Source organism: Canis lupus, chromosome 2 (assembly GCF_003254725.2).
Source record: "Canis lupus dingo isolate Sandy chromosome 2, ASM325472v2, whole genome shotgun sequence".
NCBI lineage: Eukaryota > Metazoa > Chordata > Mammalia > Carnivora > Canidae > Canis > Canis lupus.
Genome location: NC_064244.1, coordinates 73,752,872 through 73,777,336, shown reverse-complemented (window position 1 = coordinate 73,777,336; position 24,465 = coordinate 73,752,872). Strand labels below are relative to the sequence as shown.

At 44.3% G+C, this 24,465-nt stretch overlaps 2 protein-coding genes across 12 annotated transcripts in view; one reads left to right on the top strand and one right to left on the bottom strand.

Moving 5' to 3' along the window:
* STPG1 (sperm tail PG-rich repeat containing 1) overlaps window positions 1–7,475 on the bottom strand; it is a 50,993-nt gene extending 43,518 nt beyond the window's left edge. For 2 of the 9 annotated variants that reach the window (XM_025447665.3, XM_025447671.3), the window contains exons 1-3: window positions 6,305–6,369; window positions 3,844–3,949; window positions 1,646–1,786 (exon numbers count right to left, since the gene is read on the bottom strand). In XM_025447665.3, coding sequence (XP_025303450.1) covers window positions 1,646–1,718 — 73 coding nt within the window. In that variant the 5' untranslated portion in view covers window positions 1,719–1,786; window positions 3,844–3,949; window positions 6,305–6,369. The other 7 variants (XM_025447668.3, XM_025447674.3, XM_025447666.3 and 4 more) reach the window with 7 other exon arrangements.
* Window positions 7,476–7,752: 277 nt separating this feature from the next.
* Window positions 7,753–24,465, top strand: part of NIPAL3 (NIPA like domain containing 3) — a 53,880-nt gene continuing 37,167 nt past the window's right edge. For all 3 annotated transcript variants that reach the window (XM_025447146.3, XM_025447148.3, XM_025447149.3), the window contains exons 1-2: window positions 7,753–7,912; window positions 11,381–11,709. In XM_025447146.3, the coding sequence (XP_025302931.1) occupies window positions 11,617–11,709 (93 nt within the window). In that variant the 5' untranslated portion in view covers window positions 7,753–7,912; window positions 11,381–11,616. The remainder of the gene's footprint in view (window positions 7,913–11,380; window positions 11,710–24,465) is intronic.

The following is a 24,465-nucleotide window of genomic DNA, read 5'->3' as shown; positions in this document are numbered from 1 at the left end:
AAAGACATTGTTGTAGGATTCTCATATCCTGCTTTTAACCAAGTAAAACTGGCAAAAACCACTTTGGAAAAATGGCAGTATCAACCAAGCTGATCATTAACACATCCTAGGACCCAGAAATTCTTCTCTGAAGTAGAGATGACATACATACATATATGTCCCCAAAACTGTTCGAGCCTAGTTTGAAAAGCTTTTTTATTCAGAGTAGCGGCAGACTAGAAACGACCCAAAAGTCCTTCAACAGGAGAATGGATAAATAAGTGGCAGTATATTCTGACAAAGAAAAACTTGGTAGGGACAAAAATGAAACATTAACTGATACATGAAACTTGGAGTTAAAACTCTCAAACATGAGTGGAAAAGGCTGAGAGAATAAAGTTCATATTGTATGATTCCGATCGATATGAAGTTCAAAAACAAACAAGGGGTGCCTGGGTGGCTCAGTGGATTTAGCATCTGACTCTTGATTTAGGCTCAGATCAGGATCTTAGGGTTCTGAAATAAAGCCCACCTCCACTCCCCCATGGGCTCAGTGGGGAGTCTGCTTGGGATTCTCGCTCCCTCTGTCCCACCCTTCCCAGCACACAGATGTGCACACTCTGTCTCGCTAAAATAAATAAATAAATAAATCTTTTTTTTTTTTTAAGTTCAATAACAGGCTAAAGTAATTAATGATATTAGAAGTCAGGATAGCTGTCGTGTTTACTTGCACGGAGAAGGGAAGTGACAAGACAGGGCTTTAGGGATCTTGCTGCGATTCTATTTTCTTAGACTGAGAGAGTGATTCTATAGCTTGTATTTTCATTGTGAATATTCAGAAAGCTTTCTAATTATGATTTGTGTACTTTTTCTGAATAAGTATTATGCTTCGATTTTAAAAAGTACTAAAGAAAAGGTGAGAGTACAAAATCAAAGGATGGGAGGAAGGAAGAAAGTTCTGGGTCTAGGTTGGAGATCAGCAGGGACTCTAGAAGTGACACCAGGGAGGTAGAAATACCCCAAAAGAAAGAAAAAGCAGTGGAGTAAGGATCTTGGAATGAGGTTTCCAGCCCTAGCAATGATTCCTAAACCCCAGATGTGGTCTAGAATTAGCGCATACTCACACAACTGAGGAGAGCCTGTGGGCTGGGACAATGGAGCTCTCATCTCATGAGTGCTCCGCCCCCCAGCCCCCCCCCCCCCCCCCAGCCAGCACATCACTTCTTTCTACTGAAAAAGTTCCAAACCTTGAAACAAGGAGAACATAGGATTTGTGCCCATAATGGCCAGAATTAAACTTGCCAACAGAGCATGTGTCGGGGGCTGGCTTGCATTAATTTTAGGAATAGAGAAAGTAAGATCTCTTCACACATCTAAGTGTGAGGACTGAGATTCTCACCAGATACATGGAAATACCAAGTGTGATGAACAGATTTCCTCCTCCTTCCCTCCTCGTGCTTTCTTTTCATAGTTTCTTCCCAGTCATCACTCTAGAAGCAGTGAGGAGCCACCAAAGCAATCTATCTGATATGTCTTAAGGATGGCCTTGTGGGTATGACCCGGGATTTGCTATATTCCTCTAAACTGTGTTCTTATGTGCCAAAAAGAACACACGTCAAGAGCTCTCTCCTCCCCTCAAAGATATCTGTTAATAAATTCACAAGACCTCTCTGTAATTTGTTGGCATGGCTGGATTTTTTTTTGCCACGGTGTTGGGCTTCATGTGTCGAATTGTCCATCTTAGCAAAGTTCTGCGGTATGTTCCATTTGTTTGATGAAAAATTCTATTACATGTTCTTTTAAGCACCTGAAACAACAAGATACAGCATTTGTAGGGATCATCTCACATTCCTGTTACTATGTTGATTGGGTTCTGTTCTATCTGCAGAATATAGGCTGAGCAATCTTGCGGGTAGAACCTGAGATTTACCCAGATCTGTGACCCAGCTCCCAAGGACATTGCACTGCCTGGAACAGGAATTCTGGTTAGTATTCATTCATTGTTGATGCTGCTTACAGAGCTGATGAAGACCTGAATTTTATAAATTTATCCTTATCGAGATAATTGACATACAATGCAATTTGTTAGTCCTAAGTACACAATTTCACGTTTTTGGCAGATGCTTACAATTGTGTCAAATACCATCTCAATTAAGACAGAAATATATCCATCATCCCAAAGAGTTTCCTGTGTTTCTCTCCCGTCGATACCCTCCCAACCCTGACATCTAGCAATCACTGCTTTGTTTTCTGTCACCACAGTTGCCTTTTCCAGAACATATGTATATGCAATCATATAGTATATACCCTTCTCTGTCTTTTCTCACAGAACACAAAGCTTTGCAGATCTTCCACGTTGCTGCCTATAGCAGTACATTGTTCCAACTACTACACATCCTGACCAACACTTGTTCATTTTAGGCATTCTAGTGGTTGTCTAGTAGCATCTCCCTGTCACGGTCATTCATTGCCAATCAGTCAAACACTTGAGGAGAACCTTATTCCTATTTCTGAACTTTATCTGTGCAAGTCCGTCCTCTGCAGCATCCTATCCTATAAATTCCAACCTCTCTGGGCTCCCTGAACTCTGATTTCTATCTCCCCAACCCAGAAAGCTGGGCTTTGTTTGCTGCCACTCCCCCCTGAACCCTGGCCTGGAAACTGCCCCCAGCACTAAAGTTCCAGCACTTGCAGAGCTCTCCCTTGTTTTCCTTCTCTCAGGAACTGCCAAACTGAGCTGCCTTGTGTCTAAAACCAGTTGCTCCATGTGAGTGTGGGGTTAAATGGTTAACAAGAGGAGCATGATTCAGTGTCCATAGCAGTTAACCTTTCGTGGACAGGCAAGTTCTGTTTCACACATCTTTCCTTCCTCAAGAACTCCCGCCATTTACTAACAAAGGAAGGACTGAATGAATGATGGCACGCTCCAACCAATCCTTTTCACCTGCACTATCTGTTCCTCACTTGACTTTCCCACAGTGGCAATGCTCAATCTCTGCTTGACGATCTATCACTGAAATTTTAACATTTACGAGAGATATTGGCAACACACTCCAAGAAATTAAGAGATGCAAAGCACCAGAAATCAATAACGTTCACAGCAACACCACTATTCTAGTATAAAAGTGTTATAAGATTCTATTTTCTCTTAAGATCTATAAAGGTGGCCAGCAGGGTACCTGGGTGGCTCAGCTGGTTAAGCATCTGCCTTCAGCTCAGGTCAAGATCCCAGTGTCCTGGGATGGAGCCCCTCATTGGACTTCCTGCTCAGTGGGGAGCCTCCTCCTCCCTCTCCCTCTGCCTGCCACTCCCCCTGCTTGTGTATGTGTGCTCACTCTCTCTCTGTCAAATAAATAAATACAATTTTAAAAATAAATAAATAAATAAATAAATAAATGCAGCCATCATTCACTTACCACCCTACAGTGCTGTGTCATTGTCCTAGTACTTCTATTAAGTACTTAGAACCTCTTCTGCCATCTATTTCCTCGCTACAATAAAGCTCTTATTTTAAAAATGCACTAATGGGCTGAGCACAGCATGATGTTCAAACCTGTTGAATCACTGTGTTGGACTCCTGAAACTGATGTGACACTGTGTATCAACCACACTCAAATACAAAGATTTTTTTTTACAAAGATTAATAAATAAATAAATAAATAATAAAATATTAAAATGCAAGAATGTGTTAGAACTACAAGTTATTAGAACACATTTAAGTTTCCTGTGACAGTGGTAATATGGGCACCTTATCAAATTTCTGAAAAATATAAGAAACTTAAAAAGACATTCTAAAACAATCTATAACCCTACCACCTAAAGACCGCACTATTAATAATGCTGTCCAGCCTTGGTAGTGCATACCTGTGAGGCCACGATGAGAGCGGTTGCAGCCCAGGTGTGAACAGAGCACTGCCCAGATGTGCCCTACTGCTCCAGTTCCTTGTGTTCATGACAGGATGTCATAGGCCTAGAATCTCAAAAAAGAGTAATGAAGATATACCATCTTCCTTATCAATGACATATGTCCAAGCAGCTCCCAGGTGAGCGCCTGTACAGTAATCAAGAGTATCCTCGGATTCAAGGTTATGCTCTGCCATTTACCAGTTCTGAGTCTAGATGAGTCACTTAATCTTTTGAGCCCACTGCCCCCTCTATCAACTGATAACGGTACTTTCTTTTCAAGGTACTTATGGATTCAAAACAATGATCCCTATGATAAAGTAGATGCTGCTGCCTGGTCCATGGTAGGCTTTCATTAATATTTGGTGCTAACACATGCACAGGGATGATGTAGTAATGGCTTAAAAATAGCCATCATTTATTGAACACTTACAGTCTTAAATACCTTGTATAGAACACTTTATGCTGTCCTTACAACAATCCAGTCAGGTATTATCCTCATTTTACAGATAAGAAACTTAAGTTTAGAGGGAGGAGTTAGATGACTTGCTCAAGGTCACACCAGAAGTAAGAGGTGGAATCAGGCTTTGAACCCAGAAAGTCTGACTTTTGCTCATTCTTAACCACTATAATAACTTCTAGGCAGCATACACTAAATGTTACCATGCTAAAATTTGACATTTGGCGGTCTTGAGTGCATATGATTGGTTTTTAAAAATTAGGATATCGCATATAGTTTCCAAAATATAGAGCAAATATTTGAGGCTGTCAAACTTTCACAGAGTGCTGGGCTCCCCAGAACTCAGTATGAAAATTCCTGAGGCAGTCCACTGGTAGTCCCAATTACTAGAAAGTTCTTGTCTGTATCAAAGTTGATTCATTTCTTTTCCCCCTTCATTCATCCTAATTCCACCCCTCGGAATCAGCCTGGAGTAAATCTCACTCCTCTTCCACATTGGTGATGCTCAAAATTCGGGTCACAGCCTGCAGTCTTTTGTCAAGTTTTTGTTTGTCATGTGTATGTGCTGGATCACAATATAAAATGCATTTCTTATCATGGGTCACAGTCAAAACATTTGGAAGCCACTGTTCTATATGACTATTCTTCAAGTATTTGAAGGCAGCTGTCATGTCCCACCACCTAAAGACACGGAACCTTTCCAGCTTTTGCAATAACTCCTTGTAGCATGTGGATTCTTCTCTTCCCTATGCTGGGTATCATCTTCCAGCCTTGTCACCAAATTCATCTGGGTCTCTCCTCAATCTGCCTTAGGAATGTCTTCCTTAACTACTCTCTCTTAAGGAGCACCACCCTCTCTCTCTCGGCCCCTGACCCTGCCTTATGTTTCTCAATGAACTTTTCACTAACCGACATCCTATTTTATATGTTTCTTGATTTATGGTCTTCCCCAACAGAAAGTTCATCACTGAACTCCCAGTCTGTTTCCTGGCACATACTGGTTGCTCAAGTTGTTCAATAGTATTTGTAGAATGAATGAATATGAGGGATAGACATATTCTAGCCATAGTGCATATAGATGTGTTCACAATACAACTCTCTCCTTTAGGAGCTACAGTCTATAAGGATTTAACTCACCTGACTATAAATACAAGTATGTTTTCACTCTACTACATGTTTAAAAAAACTTCATCATTTATGTTAGAATATTACCACATATTTTATATATTTATACACATATTCATGGGAAGTGTATGTCAATAATACTAAATCATGTATACTGTTATTTTACGTGGAACTTTGGGGTATTTGCTTGAGTAGTTTTGAGGACATGAGATTTTTATTGATTCAGTTATATATAACACTATGGTGCATCTTGAAAGTATTTTACATTTTTCAAAGCGCACTCAGGGAAATAAGCCACTTTGTACTTTTCATGAGAAACTGAGAAAGCATGTCAAAGAACTGGAAGGAGCTTTAGCAGCCTTCTAGTGACCACTAAATTCCAATCTCACCCTTTCATTTTACAGATGGATAAACTGAGGCCCAGAGCAGGGAAGCTTTTGGTGAGGGACCCCCAAGGAGCTGGAGTGGATTTGGGATTAGAACTCAGCTCTTTCTCGTCCACCCACTGCCTGGCACTGGAGCCCCCAACCGTTTGTACCCTCGCAGAGGCAGGGGAGTCAGAAGCCCATGCCCCTGGTAGGAGCTCGGTGGGGAGGGCACTCGGTGATTATCATCATCACCACTTTAAGTGGGGGCTTTGAGCGCACACCATCAGGGAGGAGGGCCTCAGATACTGTGGCTTCTTCCTGCACTGGGGCACCAACTACCTCGGCAGAGGAATTCCACACGTATCCACCAGGCCAGGGGGCTCAGTGGGTGTCTCAAGAGCTGCTCCAGGTCCTCTCCTCCCTCTCCGCGACCCCCGCGACCCATCCCAGAGCAGAAACGGCCTCCTACCTCGTCTGGTCCCCCTGGGCTGAACCTGACCTGCCCAGCCTCCCTGTCGCTATGGCAACCACAGGCCTAACATTCTAGAGTCCTCCTGCAGACCGCCTCCTGAGTACTCACATCAGCCAATGGTTTCCTGTGTTTCTTTAGCGTGAAAAGTTGTTGGCCAATTATCAGAGGCGTTTCAAAAGAAAAAAAAACCCTCGGGGAAACTGCCAGAATTTTAGGGTTCTGGTTAACTATGTCTGGATTAGTGGCAGAAACCTAATAAGGGTTTATCTAAGTAACCCCTCAAATATCCTGCGATAGACCAAGAGCCTTAGAATTTTGCCTACCTGGAAACCCTAGTTAAAAGAAGACAACCACCCTTCATCCAAGCCCTGTGTATAATAGTAAAAGAAAAAAAGATTGATAGGGGCAACGATACAAGGACAGACATACAGTGTTCCTTGAGCCCCTCTTTGCAGGCTTCAGAGCAGTCACAGGGATCTTGTCACTCTCCTGCTCAGAACCCACAATGCCCTCCCCCCCCCCCCCCCCCCATTAAATTAGGACAAACCCAAACGTCTTCTTAAGCTGTCTCTGGTCGGGTCCTCTGATGGCAGCTGCTACCACCCACACCCCAGAAAAACCTTGCACCAGCCACGCTGTCCTTTGGGCAGTTCCTACTTAATGCCAACCTCGTTCTGCTCTCAGGTGTTCCCTCTGAGCTCTCTGTGCCTCCAGATCTGAACCAAAAGTGGCTCTTTCTCCTCCTTTGGGGTGCCGGCCCAAATGCCATTTCTTCTGTAAAATGGGCATGAATGGGCTCAAAGTCTCAGGATCTGAAAAGACATGCGTGTAAGTGGAGAAGTGTAAGCGTGTAAGCCCCACGCACGTGTTGATTACACCTATTGCCTACTGCGTACAGGTGCGCACCCATCAAGTGCTCTAGGCTCCCTGGAGGACCCCGGGCATTTGCGGAGCTGCCGACGCGCTGGGAGGGCTGGTACCGAGCGCGGCCAACAGGTGTTAGGGGAGGGCCCCGCAAGGGATGTAATGTGGATATGGGCCCGAATACTCGAGAAGGCTCTGGGGGGAGCCGGGTCTTGAGGTACGCGACGGCTTCGAACGCGGGGTGAGAGTATCAGGTGGAGGAACAGCAGGAGCAAATCCTGGGGGTGGGGGAGCCCCGAGAATCGGAAGGTAGGGCTGCGCCCCTGCCGGGCAGCGGAGGCGAGCCGTCGCCGGGACAGGCGGAGGGGACGAGGGGAGTCGGTTCCCACGCCCCGGGCGCGGCCGCCAGCGGGGACCCCCTCCAGGTGAGCGCCGGGCTCCGGAGGGGCGCCGCCTCCCCGAGCCGCTCCCCCTACGCTGCAAGCAAGCTTGGCGGCGCAGCCAATGGCCGGGGGCTGCCCCGCCCACCGCGCCCTCGCAGCCACTCGCCGGCGCGAAGCCCCCTGAGCGGCAGGCGGCCTGGCAAATCAACGCGCGGCCTTTGAAAGCAAAACACTGCCGCAGCCAGGCCGCCCTGGAGTCGGGGAAGGAATTACGGAGGCTGCGCCCCGGGCTGCGCGGAGGGTCCAAGTCCTTTCTCAGAAACCTGTCATAGGTGGGCCTTGGAGGAGACGCCGCCCGGTGAGTAGTGATTAAGCCTGAGACGGGGCGGGGAGGGGGGGGCACTTGAAATTAGCCCTCATTTTTTCAGGAAAGGTAATGCACTTGGACTCCCCTAACGCCCCCTGGTACAAACACCCTCCCTTCTTGCTGTCACCAGCCTTGCCGGCCTGGGTCTCGCTGCCTCGGAGTGGTATTTTTCCCCCATTTTTGCAAAGGGGGTGGGGGACCGCGGGATGGCCCTAATGTAGGGGATGATGGCAGGCTTTAGCAAATCAGGAAGTGAGATGCAGTAACTTTGCCAAAATCATTCCTCTAACGCGCCGGCTCTGGCTTCCTGGCAATAGCAGATGGTGGAGTTAGCAGGTGGGATACGGGGAGGCACTCTGGATCTGCACCGGCTGCTGGAAGTTGTGGTTTCCAGCTCCATGGGAGGGCACCGAAGAGTGTAACCCTGTAGTGAGCCAAAGCCCAGGAAAGGGGAAGGGCTTGGAGTAACTGGCACTCACCACCAGCCAGAACCTGAATCTTCAGGTGGTGGGAAAGTGTGTGTTTTACTGATTTTTTTTTTTCCCAGATAGAGCTAAATTCTAATACAAACCCTGCTCCTAGCAGCCATGAGCTGAGGTCCTTTCATCTGTCCAACCTGCTCTGTGGGTTGGTGAAATAATTCATTGAGATAAGGTCAGGGGATGGAATGGAAGCAAGCACCTAGAATTATCTTTCCTTTTTTTTTTTTTTTTTTTTTTTAAAGATTTTATTTATTTATTCATGATAGTCACAGAGAGAGAGAGAGAGAGAGAGAGAGAGAGAGAGAGAGAGAGAGAGAGGCAGAGGGAGAAGCAGGCTCCATGCACCGGGAGCCCGACGTGGGATCCGATCCCGGGTCTCCAGGATCGCGCCCTGGGCCAAAGGCAGGCACCAAACCGCTGCGCCACCCAGGGATCCCTATCTTTCCTTTTTTTGAGTTAATGACCCTGTGCTCAGTGCTGGCTGTGAGGGCCTCAGAATTAAGGGGTCGCTGGGAACACAGCGTTGGCTGCTTGCCTCATGGGCATATGGTAGCGCTAGAAAAGTGCCTGGAAGGCGGAAAAAGAGTCACTAGGCAAGAAAGTGCACCTTACGAGGGAGGACAAGTTGCAAAGAATTCCTCCAAAGCTTTTCATCCAAACTCCTGTCTAGCTGAGGGACAGCCTCCTGTCTTTGCTGGTGATGCCTCGGAGGCCTGGGGATTCCTGAGGCACAGAGGGAAGCTGCTTTTTAAAAGGGAATTAAATGACAGCAACAGAAGCAAAAACAGAAACCCACCTGAATAAAGCAACTGATCCAAAGAAGGTTAGGAGGCCTGGGTTTCTATCACCCCCTTGGCATGTCCCGGAGGCCTGTTTGCTTTCTCTGACATCCTGTGGGCGGGGCTGGCTACAGCTGTTGTATCTCTGGAGTTGTGGCCGATTAGGCCTGAGTGAGCCATTCCATTCTTTCCTGCGTGCTGCCCCAGGTGCTCCACAGGCCTGCCTTTAGCCAGTCAGTAGGTATTGTATGGAGGTCACCATGCCAAGCTCTGGGCCGGATCTTGGCAAGCTGCAACTGAACAGGGGATTCAGCAGATACTTTCCCAGCTTAGGCTCCGGTGTCCCTTCTGCTCCAGTCCAGGTTGAAAGCTTCCAAGGGTCTCACAGAGGTCCCTCTCTGGGCCACTCTCCCTTTCTAAGGCTACTATATCCAAAACACTAAAATACATAAATTTAACGCAGTCATGCTTTTCACCCACACATAAAAGCATAGTGAAGAATAATTATGCTTTTCACAAGATTCCAAATATTTATAGGTCTTTACAGTGAGGGAGGTCTGATTATGGGATGTGAGTTATAAAGTTGTCTGATGAGTGTACCTTGTGTGTATATATATATATATATATATATATATATATATACACATACACACACCATATGTATATGGGTATATGTATAATTAACATTGAATATGTACTGCATGTACCACCTCATCTGGAGGCAGCAGCAATAATTTAATTTTGAGGCCCTTCAATAAAGTGAGACAAAGTGAGCCAGATGGTCTTTGTGGCTGCCCCTGTGCTAAGCCTTGCATCCAGTGTCTGCTAGACATTGGACACTGATATATGACTGTGCTGTTCACACCAGGAACCAGCATTCCTGGGGGTAGGGCTAGATAACAGAAGGAACTGGAAGTTATAGGACAAGCAAAAGCCAACTTACTGAAGACTTGGGGCATAGCAGAGGCTGTGTCCATTTGGCACATAGCCCTCCATAAATATTTGTTGCATGAATGCATGAAAGAGATATTTGTGGGCAAATTAAATAATTAAGCTGATAAAAATAAAATTAATACTAATAATAGCTGCCATTCATTGACCATTTACTGTGCATGCATTTTACACGCATTATTTCATCAAATTCTCACAACAACTCTGTAGGGGTAGGAACGCTATTATCTGTATTTTACAGCAGAGAAAACTACCTGCAAAGTTAAATGACTTGGCCAGGGAAAATAGGTAGCATATGACAAATCAAAAGCTAATTAAAACATTTTTATATTAAAATAGCATAGAGGGGTGTCTGGGCGGTTCAGTCGGTTAAGCATCTGGCTCTTGATCTCAGCTCAGGTATTGGTCTCACGGTTGTGAGTTTAAGTCCCCACATTGAAAAATAAATAAATAAACAAACTAATTAATTCATTAATTCATTAATTCTACTACTTTGTAGTAGAATCCAAATTTGTATGGATCCCCCCTGCCCAGGAAGACCTCAGAGAAACCCTTAGCACTGTGGTAAGGGGTTTTACCCATGCCTTTCAGAACCCTGGGAGCATATATGTCATCTTTCTTCTCTATTTAGTAGAAAAGCTTGACATGTGCTGAAAATACCAGTCCAATAAAGCTAATGGAAATTACTGTCATTGCTCATTTTACTTGAGGCCACATTAATACCCCCACTTTACAGATGAGGTACCTGAGTCCCCCAGAGCTGATGTGATCTGGTCAGACAGTTCTTCTCCTAGGGCCCAGTGTTACCTCACTTGTGCTCAGCTGACCCTTGTAGCATCCCAGTTCTTCCACCATCCACAGAGGTAGCTTTTCTTTCCATTCTTTCTTCCCTAAGTCAGAACACAGATGGTTCCTTTTTTTTTTATGGCAGGATATTTTTTTGGAGGCCTGGAGAGGTAGGCAAGGGCAATGTTCTACTTCTGTGGAAGCCTATAGAAAAGGCAGGATTTAGGATGTAATGAGAGGAAGAGAAAAGGTGATTCTTAAGGGCCAGAGGGAACAGTTCTGAGGTAAATGAGCCATGTCTTTATTAAGGGGGCCAAAGGCATGATACATTTTTTTTTTAATGGCTTCACTTCTCATGGCAGCTTATGTTTTGTCCTCATAGTATTCTCTCCTCATGTAACAAAGCTGGGCTCAATGCTTCATGGTACATGCATTTTTAATGTTCCTCCCCACCACCCTAGAGCACCTCCGGCATAGGGAATCGCACCCTTGTCTGTCTGCTTGGGAGAGAGAACTTGGCACTTCCCTGAGTGGAGGAGAGAAAGAGGCTGTAAATCATCCAGAAGAGCCTTCAAGTCCTCCGATGGCTGGCGAGAGGAGGTGAACGACGCCAGGATGGTCTCCAGTCTGGGCCCCGCGTAGCAGCAGCCGCTCCAGCTCCCAGGCCAGGCCCAGGGAATGTGCCACTTAGAGCACCATGGACCGAGCCCCCAGCGCGGCCCTGCAGCTGCGCCAGCTCCCACCCACGAGCAGCGCCCACCCGGTCGGCGAGGTTTCCTTCTCCTACAAGGCAAGAGCTTTTGTGGTTTGGAAATTTTGTGTTTTTCTAACAAGGGGGTAGCACAGTACAGCGTTGGCTCACAGACACGTCCCGAGTCTGCGTGCCTGTCATTGGCAGAAACAGGCACAACATGTGTGGGAGAACGTGTAATCCAGAGGAAAGAAATGTTCACTAAAATACGTAGAAATAGGGGGTTAGAGAAAGACATAAAAATAGAATGTTTTTAAAGTAACACACTCCTAGTTAGATTTGTTTGTTTTTAAATCACCTACTCTATTACTCGGGAGACAAGCTTTATTCATATTTCAGGATATTTCCTTCCTGTCTTTTTTCAGTGTTGCACATTTGGGATCAGGTTGTACAGAAAGTTTTGTATCTTGGTTGTTTCACTTAAGCCTATGTGTGGGTTTCTCCCCCATGTCATTGAGTAGTGCTTTAACATGTCCTTTTTGGATGATTGAGTTGTCATATCAAAATTTTCTGGATAGGTTCTCTATTGTTGGCTATTCAGGGTTGTTTCTAATCTAGGGTGACTGTAATAGACTTTTTTTTTTTTAAGATTTTATTTATTTATTCATGAGAGACACAGAATGAGAGAGAGAGGCAGAGACACAGGCAGAGGCAGAAGCAGGCACCATGCAGGGAGCCCGATGTCGGACTCGATCCCTGGACTCCAAGATTGCACCCTGGGCGGAAGGCAGGTGCTAAACTGCTGAGCCACCCAGGGATCCCATCTAAGGTGACTGTAAACAGTGCTGCAGGGCATGCTTTTTTCCTATCTCTAAGAATTGGCTAGCCCCGGGAGAAATGGTCTGGTGCTTGATGAGCTAGGCCACAAATGCCAGAGCATCAAGTACACAGAACATAAGAAAATGCAGTATCAGTAGGTTCCGTGATGAATGGATGCCAAATAGACAAATACAAAAATACTAAGAAGACACAGAACACTCCCCCTAGTGAAATTTCTTTTTTCTTTTTTTTTTTTTTTTTTTTTTTTAATTTTATTTATTTATGATAGTCACAGAGAGAGAGAGAGAGAGGCAGAGACACAGGCAGAGGGAGAAGCAGGCTCCATGCACCGGGAGCCTGACGTGGGATTCGATCCCGGGTCTCCAGGATCGCGCCCTGGGCCAAAGGCAGGCGCCAAACCGCTGCGCCACCCAGGGATCCCCCCCTAGTGAAATTTCTAATAAGTTTCCGTTTTAATTACAAATTAATATTTAGTTACTTATTACAGAAATACCTTCCTGCTAGAGCAGAGATAAATCAATCATGGTGACTCTACCAACAAGCTTAAGAATTGAGGGAGGAGGGGGCACCTGGGTGGCTCAGTCCATTAAGCTTAAGGCTCTTGGTTTTGGCTCAGGTTGTGATCTCAGGGTTGTGAGATTGAGCCTGGGGTTGTTGGGCTCTGTACTCAGCATGGAGTCTGCTTCAGACTCTCTCTCCCTCTCCCCCTCCCTGCTGTGCATGCCTGCTCTCTCTAAAATAAATAAATTTTTAAAATAAAAAAATGAATCGAGATGGGAGACAGGCACACTCGCCAAGTTACAAGCAAACTGAAGTTCTAGGTGGGATAAAAGGAAGAAGACCTGGGTTCGAATCCCTATTCTGCTCCTTCCTAGCTAAGTGCTGTTGGACACACGGCTTAGCCTCTCAGAGCTTCTGTCATAGGTAGAATGGTGGTAGTAACACCTCCCTCCATCCCTCATCCCTCCAATCATGTGGATCAATGGAAAAGCACCTAGCCCTTGCATGAAGCATGCAGGGGGGGTGCTTGGCTCAGAAGCTTCTGTCCTTATAAAAAGGAACAGAGGAAGGTATGTAAAGCAAAGGGAGGTGTAGTTAATTCTGCCTGGGGAAGTTGTTTCCCTCCTCCTTTATTTTGTTAAGGCTGTTGGTTGCAAGGAATAAAAACTCATTTCAGAGGCGATGAGCTGAAAGAGAAAACTATCATAAGGCTACAGGGTAGCTCCTGGAACCAGAGGTAGGAAGGGCAGTGGAGATTGCAACTACTGGGAAGATCTGATTGGCCAGCTTGTGTCAGGTGTCTACCATGGTCCAATCTGCGGTGGGGTTACACAGCAAACAGGTTTCTGGGGCTCCCTCTGGGATGGCTCTCAGTGGAAGGTGGTTATATGGGCTGGGTGGGCTGCCCCCAACCATCTCTTATCTTTGGTGCAGGGAGAACATTAAGAGGGCCCAAGTTCAGCTTGATCAATGGGGTGAAGTCAGGAATTTGCCTTCAGTGGCAGCTGTGCTCTCTGCCCTGGTTGTTGGGGCCGGGGGTCTGCGAAAAGAGGCCAGCTGCCCAGGAGGCAGCATCGCCAGGGGTTCCTGGCACTGGAGGCTCAGTTTCGGGTCTCGGTTTCTTCTTTTCAGCAAATAGGCATTTCAGCTGAGCACCTGCTTTCGGTGCCTGTGTGGCATGGATGGGGGCTGTATAAATACCTGAGATATCTTTTCCCTGAAGGAGTGTACAGTCTAGTAAGGAGGTGAGGGAAGCTATTTCTGTCAGTATCTTACCCTCCAGGACAGAATTTGATACAAAGGTAGAGATGCAACAGGTGTTAAGAGCATGGCCTTTAGCATCAGAGAAACCTGCCTTCAAATCCCAGCTCTCTCGCTCTCTTTATCATTATAACTTGGGGGGAAGTCGTGCAGCTCTTTGCAGGTCAGTTTTAAATCCATCCTATAGGGTGATTATGAGGATGACCTGAATGTACAGGTGAAGGAAACTGAAGCTGCCTGCACCATCCCGTTTCTACCAATTGAAATCCTACCTCTCCTCCCAGCTCCAGCTCAGATATCACCTTTGGCAGTTTTCCTGGCAAGAAAATGCAGGTCCTTTATCATGCTTCCACAGCCAGTTCCAATGACCATAGTAATCACCATGATCATAATGGCAGCTAACATTTGTTGAGGATTTACTATATGACAGGGACTGTGCTAATCCTCACAAGGCCCCCTAAAGCAGGTACTCTTACAATCCCATCTTACATATTAGGAAACTAGCACAGAGAGGTTATTTCACTTACCTAAGGTCACATAGTCAATAGGTAATAAAGCTAGGATCTGAATTGAGTCTGTGCATTGCCAAGGCCCTTGCTTTTATCCACCACTCCCTGCTGCCTGCATTGTGCCAGACACTCTGCGAGGCCCCTTCTCTCCCTGACATTGATTATTAAGTTTTGAAATGGCAATCCTGGGGAAGATAATGCCTCCCCTGCTAGAGAAGGTAAGCGTCAGGGAGGTGGCCTGAAGCGAGGTTACAGGTTAGCAGAACCTGCTTAGCCAGACAGATGCATCTTTTGTATTTGAATCTGAGTGACCCTCAGAGCAAGCCCAAATACGGTCTATACTTAACTATGGGCATTTTTAAGCCTAAGGGATTGTGGGAGGTCAGTTTAAATAGCAGGTGATGACTGGTCTTATCACCGCGGTGTTTAAATAGAGGCTCTTGTTGGCAGATGAAAAGCAGGTGTTGGAACAGGTGATCGGAGCTGAGATTTCACTCGGACACCACTACCCAAGGAAGGTTTTCTGCGTCTGTGACCTTTGGCTGCTTTTCTGGAAACAGTTTTTTTTTCCCAGAGTTGTAGCTGGGAGAAGATCAGTTCTTGGAACCAGAAGGGCCCACCCTTAGAGCTGTTGCTAATAATAGTGATAGTAAAAATGAAAATGGTAAAGATAATAGTAACAAGCCAGGTCTGTGTTAGTATTTTTCATGTGCCAGGTGATCTTTCCACTCGTGCCTTATTTCATGTGACGTGGCAATCCTGTGAGAGTTTACAGTCACTCCATTTTTCAGAGGGGAGGCTGAGGCTCAGAGAGTTAAGCTGATCCCCCCAAAGTCACACAGGACCCCAGCCTAGGACTGTTGGTCTTTGTCGTCCACACAGGGAACCTGAAACAGAGAGAGAAGTGACTTTGGTCTTGCTGCCCTGCCCTTGATACTGAGGTCTCTTGAGGCCACACTGAGAAAGCCACTGAGTCTGACACCTTGCTGTCTGCTCGTCGTGTGTTGCCCTCATCCTACTCCCCTCGCCGGTGGCAAGTCTCCCATCCAGAGACTGTGCTATGAGTATAGTGACCAGAAGTCCTGGCTTGTGCCTCATGTCTGTGTATATTAATAGAGCCCCCTCTATTCTCCTGATGTCCCAGTTGGGTCTACCTGTGTCCTAATTATAAGCTTCCTGATAGTTGGGAGGCCTCACTACTTCCTCATCTGTAATATGTTGGAGAGCACAGTGTTGGGGGGACCTCTTCAGGCCTGGCCCTGCCACTTGGTCGCTCTGTGACTCTGGCCAAGTCTTGGTCATTCTCAGGTAGCTGAGATCCTTGTACTTACCTTCAAGATGAGGATGGCCCCTGCCCCCTTCCTCCCTCTTTCCCACCTCAGTGGACTGTGCCCAGTGAAGTCAAGAGCCAGTTGGGAGCTAGGATTAACTGTTGCCTCAGAAACATCCTCCGTATCTGACATTGCAGGTGAAGGAAGTCAAGAACCAGAGACTTTGCAGGTGAAGACGCTGGCCTGAGGCCAGCACCAGGCGTTTCTCACAGCCTGCCCCTCTGTGGGAAACTGTTGTTTCAGTCTAGGACAGACTCTTGCAGTCCAGGGCCGAGTCCCTGTTCTGGATTAGCTGTCCACGTTTATTTGTTGAACACTTACACTTTAGGTAACTTCTGTGAACACACCTGGAATAGTTCCTCTGCAGAAGGGGAGCACAGGGGCTTGTCCAGAGGCAGAACCCACCCAGGCATCACCCCTCACCTCCCTCCCTGCCGGCATCCCCAGGCACACCCATTGACAGTTTTCAAGCTCTGAGGTCTGGAAGAGGAGCTTACTCTCAGGAGTTCTGCTCACCTCAACTCTTAGGCCAGACACCTGAGGGCTGCTATTAGGTGTATGTTCAAACTGTGTAACCCCTGGGCCAGTGGCATTGCCTTTGCTTGACTTTAAATGCTCATAAAGTTGAACTAAACACCACTTCCCAAGGGCTGGGGGCATAATTAACATCGGTGAAGCCCTTTGAAATGCCTGGATGAAAGGATATTTAATTATATTGCGCTGTTACTAAGCACATCTGTCCATAGCCAGTTATTATGCATGGAGATTAATATGTTTGTGGAAATGGCCTATAAAAGAAACCTCAGCTGCCCACATCACGAGTGGGAATGTAGCACTTATGAGGCGGAGTTTTTTTTTTTTCCTAATTTCTTTTATCACTTATGAAGGACACCCCAGAGCACGCAGTGGGAGACGGTCCAGGGGAGTAGTTACCACCAGGAGACTGGAAATCATGCCTCGAGCCACACAAACCCTTTTGTCCCCACCTTGGGCATGTTCTTGTACTTCTCTGGGCCACCCTTTGTTCAGAGTAAAGTCCTTTGAGCTTGTATGCAGGGATGAGGACTCCTAATAGTCCCCACTTTGTTGGTTGTGGTTGTGGTTGTGGCCCAAAGACAATGCATGGAGAGGGCCTCGCACCACACCTAATCTGCATGTATGAAAATACTCCAGGAAGACCGGCCTTTATTAACCTTTTAACCTTGTTTTAACCTTGTTTTTAACCTTGTTTTTTCTGCTGCTCAGACTGGTTATCCTTGTGAGTTTTATAATTTTTATTTTTTAGATTTCGGCCCTCACCATTCTCCTCCCCAAAATAGTGTTGACTTGTTGTGCAGTGGCAGCAGCTGGTTTTCCTTCTTTTTTTTTTTTTTTTTTTTTTGAAGATTTTATTTATTTATTTATGTGACACAGAGAAAGAGAACAGAAGCAGGGGCAGTGGCAGGCAAAGGGAGAGGGAGAAGCAGACTCCTCGCTGAGCAGGGAATGGGCACAGGGCTCCATCTGAGGACCCTGGGATCCTGACCTGAGCTGAAGAACCACCCAGGTGCCCCCCAGGTTTCCTTCTTGATCTCTTTACTTTCCCATGGAGGGTTGTTAACAACACAGTCTCAGGCAGCCTTGTGGATTTTGTCCTCATCTCGTCAGAGGACAGCTTGGTCTCTTGGGGTAAAAATAAGCTAGCGGCTAGCAGTTATAGGTTGAACTATATGAAACTGCCATTTTGTGTAGATCAGAATGGCCTGAACAGTGGCAATTTCATAAAATTCACCCTAATTCTAAGTTCCCAAGGTAAGTGCTTTCTTCCCATGATCTCAGGAAGGCCACACACCAGCTCTGAGAAAGCAGCACTGTCATCCCAGCTAGCCAAGGAGGTGAAACAAATTTCCCAGCCCACCTGCCTTTGAACCTGTCTGTAGCCCTGTGACCCCTGCTTGTCCTCTGAACAGCACTCACTCTGGTCTTAGCTTTCTGTACAACCCCTGGAGCCTATTTCCAGTTCGCCTTTGTCCCCATAAAGGAAATAAGGCAGCTGTGAGGTGTTGTTGGAGCCAGAATCAGTCCTTTTGTCTCCTACCTGCCCGAGGCAATTGCTGTAGAATGACTGCCAGTTAATACCTTCAGCCATTAATCATTAGTGTAGGTAAACTGAGTTTCTGGGCTGATTGCCAGACAGGCAATCGGCCCCAATCTCTACCTCCATGAGGCTAAGGTCCTTGCTCTGTATCCTCTGTACCACACTTAGGAAAGGGCTTCCTTTGGGGTGTTCAGACTTGACCCTCTAAAGAAACACCGTGTATTTCCTCATTCATATCTTTGGTTGACATCTAAAACTTAAAACTTGTGTTACAAGTTATGTTGTAAAGTATGTCATTTCTGGCACATTTTAATACTAGTATTTTTTTTTATAGCCCCTAGAATATAAAGCTCCCCCACCCCCGCCATCAGCTTTGTGAAAAAGCTCTTATTTAGCAGTTGGAAATTTTACATCATTCCTTTTTCTCCTTAATTTTGTATTTCCCTTACGTTTCCCCAACAGAATTTTGTCCACAAACAGGGTCTATCTTTTAACATTTAAAAATGGTATGAATAGGGATCCTGGGTGGTGCAGCAGTTTAGCGCCTGCCTTTGGCCCAGGGCGCGATCCTGGAGAGTCGGGATCGAATCCCACGTCGGGTTCCCGGTGCATGGAGCCTGCTTCTCCCTCTGCCTATGTCTCTGCTTCTCCCTCTGCCTATGTCTCTGCCTCTCTCTCTCTCTCTCTCTCTGTGTGACTATCATAAATAAATAAAAAATTTAAAAAAATGGTATGAATACTTATAATACTTCTCTACAAGAAAAAATGTAAAATATGCAAATTTCACTTTTTAATATTTTCTTTGATAGAAGGTGTGAAACAACAAAAATTCAACCAAATGAATTTTGAAGATCTGATTGGCTTTATTAATTGATTCCTGAATCAGGCAGCATCACACCTAGCAAGTGGAGGGGAGCTCCAAAGGCCTCTAGAAAGGGAAGAGGGTTGTTGTGGGTTTTTTTTTTTTTTTTTTTTAAGATTTATTTGAGAGAGAGAGAGAGAAAGAGAGAGAGAGAATGCATGTGTATGAGAGGAGGGGAGTAAGCAGAGGGAGAAACATTCAAGCTGACTCCCTGCTGAGTACAGAGCCAGACTTGGGGCTCAGTCTCATGACCCTGAGAATGTGACCTCAACCCACCATCAAGAGTTGGCACTTAACTGACTGAGCCACCCAGGTACCATGAAAGGGAAGAGTTTTTAAATGCAAGACAAAGTTATAAACAGAAAAAAAAAAGAATTATTTCAGGTGAGTTGACCTACATCTGGGGACAGAAGGGTCTTATTAGCTGGATTACCTCATCTTCCTTTGGGGTACAGAGAGGGCCCATGTGACAGATTACCTAATTGATGCCAATCAGAAGATTCCTGGTCTTCCTGACCAGTTTAAGATTACATTTCTGGAGGAGGCTAGGACTTCATCTGGGTTAGGTGTGAAGCCCCAGTTTGGTGACTTGGTGTAAGTGATGCCATTTTGGGACTCTGGTTTTCTTTTTAACAGGTTCTGACTCAGTTCAGAAGTTCTTTATTGATATAATTGAATAAAAGCAATTGATGAATGTAATATAAAGTTTTATAATTATTAAGCATAAAGTAACATTGTATTAGGAATGAATATCTCAGTGAGAAGAATGGGACTTTTCCCCCTAATATTCAAGAAAAATATTACTGATTGCTAGAATGAGACATTTTTTAGCATCAGTTCTGTTGCAGGTTTTGGGTTTTAAAGGTAGAAGTGCTGAGAACTCATTCATAAGTACATAAGTACCTGGAATGGAAAGAATGTTACTATAGCAGCATCCCTAAATTCTTTCAACTCCTTTCATGTTATAAAGATCACATAGTGATAGGGGTACCTGGGTCGCTTAGTCCATTAAGGTTCCATCCCTTGGGATGCCTGGGTGGCTCAGTGGTTGAGCATCTGTCTTTGGCTCAAGGCATGATCCTTGGATCCGGGATCAAATCCCACATCAGACTCCTGGGAATCCTGCTTCTACCTCTGTCTATGTCTCTGGCTCTCTCTCTCTCTGTCTCTCATGAATAAATAAGTAAAATCTTTTAAAAACAAAAAAAGTTTCCAACTCCTGATCTCAGCTCAGGTCTTGATCTCAGGGTCATGAGTTCAAGCCCCACATTGGGCATCATACTGGGTGTGGAACCTACTTAAAAAAAATCCACGTATGATAAACTATTTTTATTGACTTATTAGTTAACAGTATGAAGAGAGCTTCCTTTATTTTTCTTCAAAATAAAGTACTATATACAGTTAATTTACAGTAGGATTTGTTTTGTTTTCACAATGTAGGTTCCCTTCCCTTCTAGGTTTTTTTTGGCTGGTCTAATAATTAAATCAGCATAAGACAGATTCATAGGAGAAAAATTTAGCTTCATACATATGGGAGCCCCAAATATGCTGAAAGGAGTAATCAAAGCAGGCAGCTTTTATACCTTTTAGACAACGAAACAGTAAATTTGCGCTTGAGGTAGTAAATTAATGAGGTAGTGCCAAGGTTTGCTTATACAGCCTTCATGGCCCTAAATTTCCTATCTCTGGTGGTAAGGATGTCTCTCTTCCTCCTGGTTTATATCGGGAGGGTACTTTCACATGGGAGATTTTATTTCCTGCTGTCAAGGGGACAAAAGGAGATTCAGAGTACCCTTCCTTTACTGGCTATTTCTTAAGTAACTTTAATTCAAAATAATCAGTTTGCCAAAAAGACATATTTTGGGGTGATATGTACTCCTCAACAATTTCTGTTAGGTTTACCAAAAAGGCATTGTCAATTATAATTTTTCACTTAGAGGCACATTGGATTAACCTACCTAGAAAGGGTTGGGGAAATTAACATCTTATTAATTTTACTACACCGCTGTCTATACTATATTTCAATACATATATTTTATTTAAAAAAATGTTTAAGTAAGCTCCACACACAATGTGGGGTTTGAACTCACAACCCTGAGATCAAGAGTCACATCTGACTGAGCCAGACAGACATCTCAATACATGTATTTTAATTATATACTATAATATTTTTTATACTGTAATATTTTTAAGATTTTATTTATTCATAAGAGACACAGAGAGACAGACACAGACAGAGGGAGAAGCAGACTCCTCATAGGGAGCCCGATGTGGGACTCCATCCCTGGCTCAGGGATCACGCCCTGAGCTGAAGGCAGACACAACCACTGAGTCACCCAGGCATCCCTGTACTATAATATTTTTTCAGTATAGTATTTGTACATATAAATTTAATTATAAATTCTTTATTACATGCTTGAATATAGTCATTATAATCCCCAACACAATCACTAAGAAAATAAATAGTGAAGGAAATGATAAGGGAATTAAAATGGTACACTAGAGGGGCACCTGAGTGACTTGGTTGAGTGTCTGACTCTTGGTTTCAGCTCAGGTCATGATCTCATGAGTCAAGAGATTGAGTCCAGCACTGGGCTCTGTGCTCAGCAGGGAGTCTGCTTGAAGATTCTCTCCCTTTGCCTCTCTCCTGGCTCATGTGTATGCTCTCTTTCAAATAAATAAGTAGAACCTTTTTTTTATGGTATACTAGAAAATATATCTATTTAACACAAAATTAAGCAGTAATGGAGAAACTGAGGAACAAAAAAAAGACATGACATGTAGAAAACAAAATAGCAGAAATCCTTCCTTATCAGTAATTACATTAAATGTAAATGACTTAAACTCTCTAATTAAAGGGAAGAGATTGACAGAATAGATTTTTTTAAAGAAACATAATACAAAAAAAAAAGAAACATAATACAAGTATATGCTATTTATAAGACATTCACTTTAGATTCAAAGATAAAAATGAAAAAAAAGAAAAAGATAAAAATGAGGGAGATGCCTGAACAGCTCAGTTGGGTAAGCATCCAATTCTTGATCGCAGCTCATGTCTTGATTTCAGGGTCGTGGGTTCAAGCCCCAATTGGAGACTACTTAAAAAAAAAAAAAAAAAAAGACAAAAATGAAGTTGAAAGTAAAAGGATGGGAAAAGATATCCTATGCAAGCAGTAACCAAAAGAGTTGGACTGGCTATACTAACATTAGACAAAATAGAATTTAAGATGAAAATTGTTCTGAGTGACAAAGAAGGACATTATGTAATGGTAAAGGAGTCAATTGTATCAAGAAGATATAACAATAATAAAATATATATGCACCAAAATACATGAAGCAAAAATTGACAGAATGGAAAGAAGAAATAGGCAGTTCAGCAGTTCTCATTGGAGACTTCAGTACCATACTAGCAGAAGATTGGCAAAGGAATAAAACAATGTATAGGAATAAAACCTGAGTGGCTCAGTCAGTTAAGCAGCTGACTCTTGGCTTCAGCTCAGGTCATGGTCTTGGGGTCCTGGGATCAAGCCCCACATTGGGCTCCATGCCCAGCAAGGAATCTGCTTGAGATTCTTGCCCCCTCCCTCTGATCCTTCCCCTACTCGTGCATACTCTTTCTCTCTCTTAAGTTAAATAAATAAATCTTTACAGAAAATAAATAAAAATACAAATACTTTAAATGCTCATCATTATCTGAGCTTCAGCACCAGCTTCACGGTCTTTTTGCTGGTGAAGTGTCTTGTCTCCATGTTGATAGCTGCTGACTGATCAGGATGATGAATGCCAAAGATTGAAATGGCTGTGGCAATTTCTTAAAATAGGACAATAATGAAGTTTGCTACACTGACTCTTCCTTTCACAAACAATTTCTCTGTAGTGTGTGATGCTGTTTGAAAGCATTTTACCCACAGAACTTCTTTCAAAATTGGAGTCAATCCTCTCAAACCCTGCTACTGCTTTAGCAACCAAGTTTATGTAATAATCCAAGTCATTTGCTTCATTTCAACAATCTTCACAGCATCTTCTCCAGGAGTAGATTACATCCATCACTTTCTTTGCTTGTCTATAAGAAGCACCTCTCAGGGCGTCTGGGTGTTCAGTTGGTTGAGCAGCCAACTCTTGATTTCAGCTTGGGTCATGATCTCAGGGTCATAGGATTGAGCCATGCATTAGGCTCTGTACTCAGCGTGAGATCTGTTTCAGATTCTCCTTCTGCAAACCACACCCCACCCTGGCCCCTGCTCACATTCATGGTCTCTTACTCTCTTTCTGAAATAAATAAACAAAATCTTTTAAAAAATACTAAGAAGCACCTTTTATCTGTTCAAGTTTCATCCTGAGATTGCAGCAAATGCAGTACCATCTTCAGGCTGCACTTCTCACTCTAGTTCCCTTGCTGTTAACAAATCTGCAGCTACTTCCCCCATTGAAGTCTTGAACCGCTCACAGTCATCCATGAGGGTTGGAATCAACTTTTTCTAAACTCCTGTGAATGTTAATATTTTGACCACTTCCCATGAATCACAAATGTTCTTCCTGGTGTCTAGAATGGTGAATCCAATCCTGAAGGTTTTCAATTTACTTTGCTCATATCCATAGAGAAATCACCCTCTATGATAGCTATAGCCTTAAGATACGGATTTCTTTTTTTAAGATTTTATTTATTTTAGAGAGCAGGGAGCAGAGCAGAAGATGGACAAGCAGACTCCATGCTAAGTGCAGAGCCCCATGTGGGGCTCCATCTCACAACCTTGAGATCATGACCTGAGCTGAAATCAAGAGTTGGATGCCCAACCTACTGAGCCACCCAGGCACCCCAAGAAATGTATTTCTTAAATAATGAGATTTGAAAGTTGAAATCACTTCTTGATCCATGGGATGTAGAATGGATGATGTGTTAGCAGGCAGGAAGACAACATTAATCTTGATGTACATCTCCATCGGAGCTCTTGGGTGACAAGGCGCATTGTCAATGAGCAGTAATGTTTCAAAAGAAACCTTTTTTTCTGGGCAGTAAGTTTCAACAGTGGGCTTAAAATATTTTGTAAACCATGTTGTCAACAGATGTGCTCTCATCCAGGCTCTGTTGCTATATTTATATAACATAGGCAGAATAGATTTAGCATAGTTCTTAAGGGCCCTAGGATATTTGGAATGGCAAATGAACATTGGCATCAGCTTAAAGTCACCAGCTGCATTGACCCCTAATAAGACAGTCAACCTGTGCTTTTTTTTTTTTTTTTTAAGTAGGCTCTATGCCCAGTGTGGAGCACAATGTGGGGCCTAAACCCACAACCCTGAGATGGAGACCTGACCCAAGATTAAGAGTCAGATACTGAGCCACCCAGGTGCCCCTGTCATTTGGCATGGACTTCTCCTCTCCAGCTATAAAACTTCTCGATGGCATCTTCCAATAGAAGGCAGTTTGGTCTACATTGAAAATCTGTTGTTTAATTAGCCACCTTTGTCAATTAT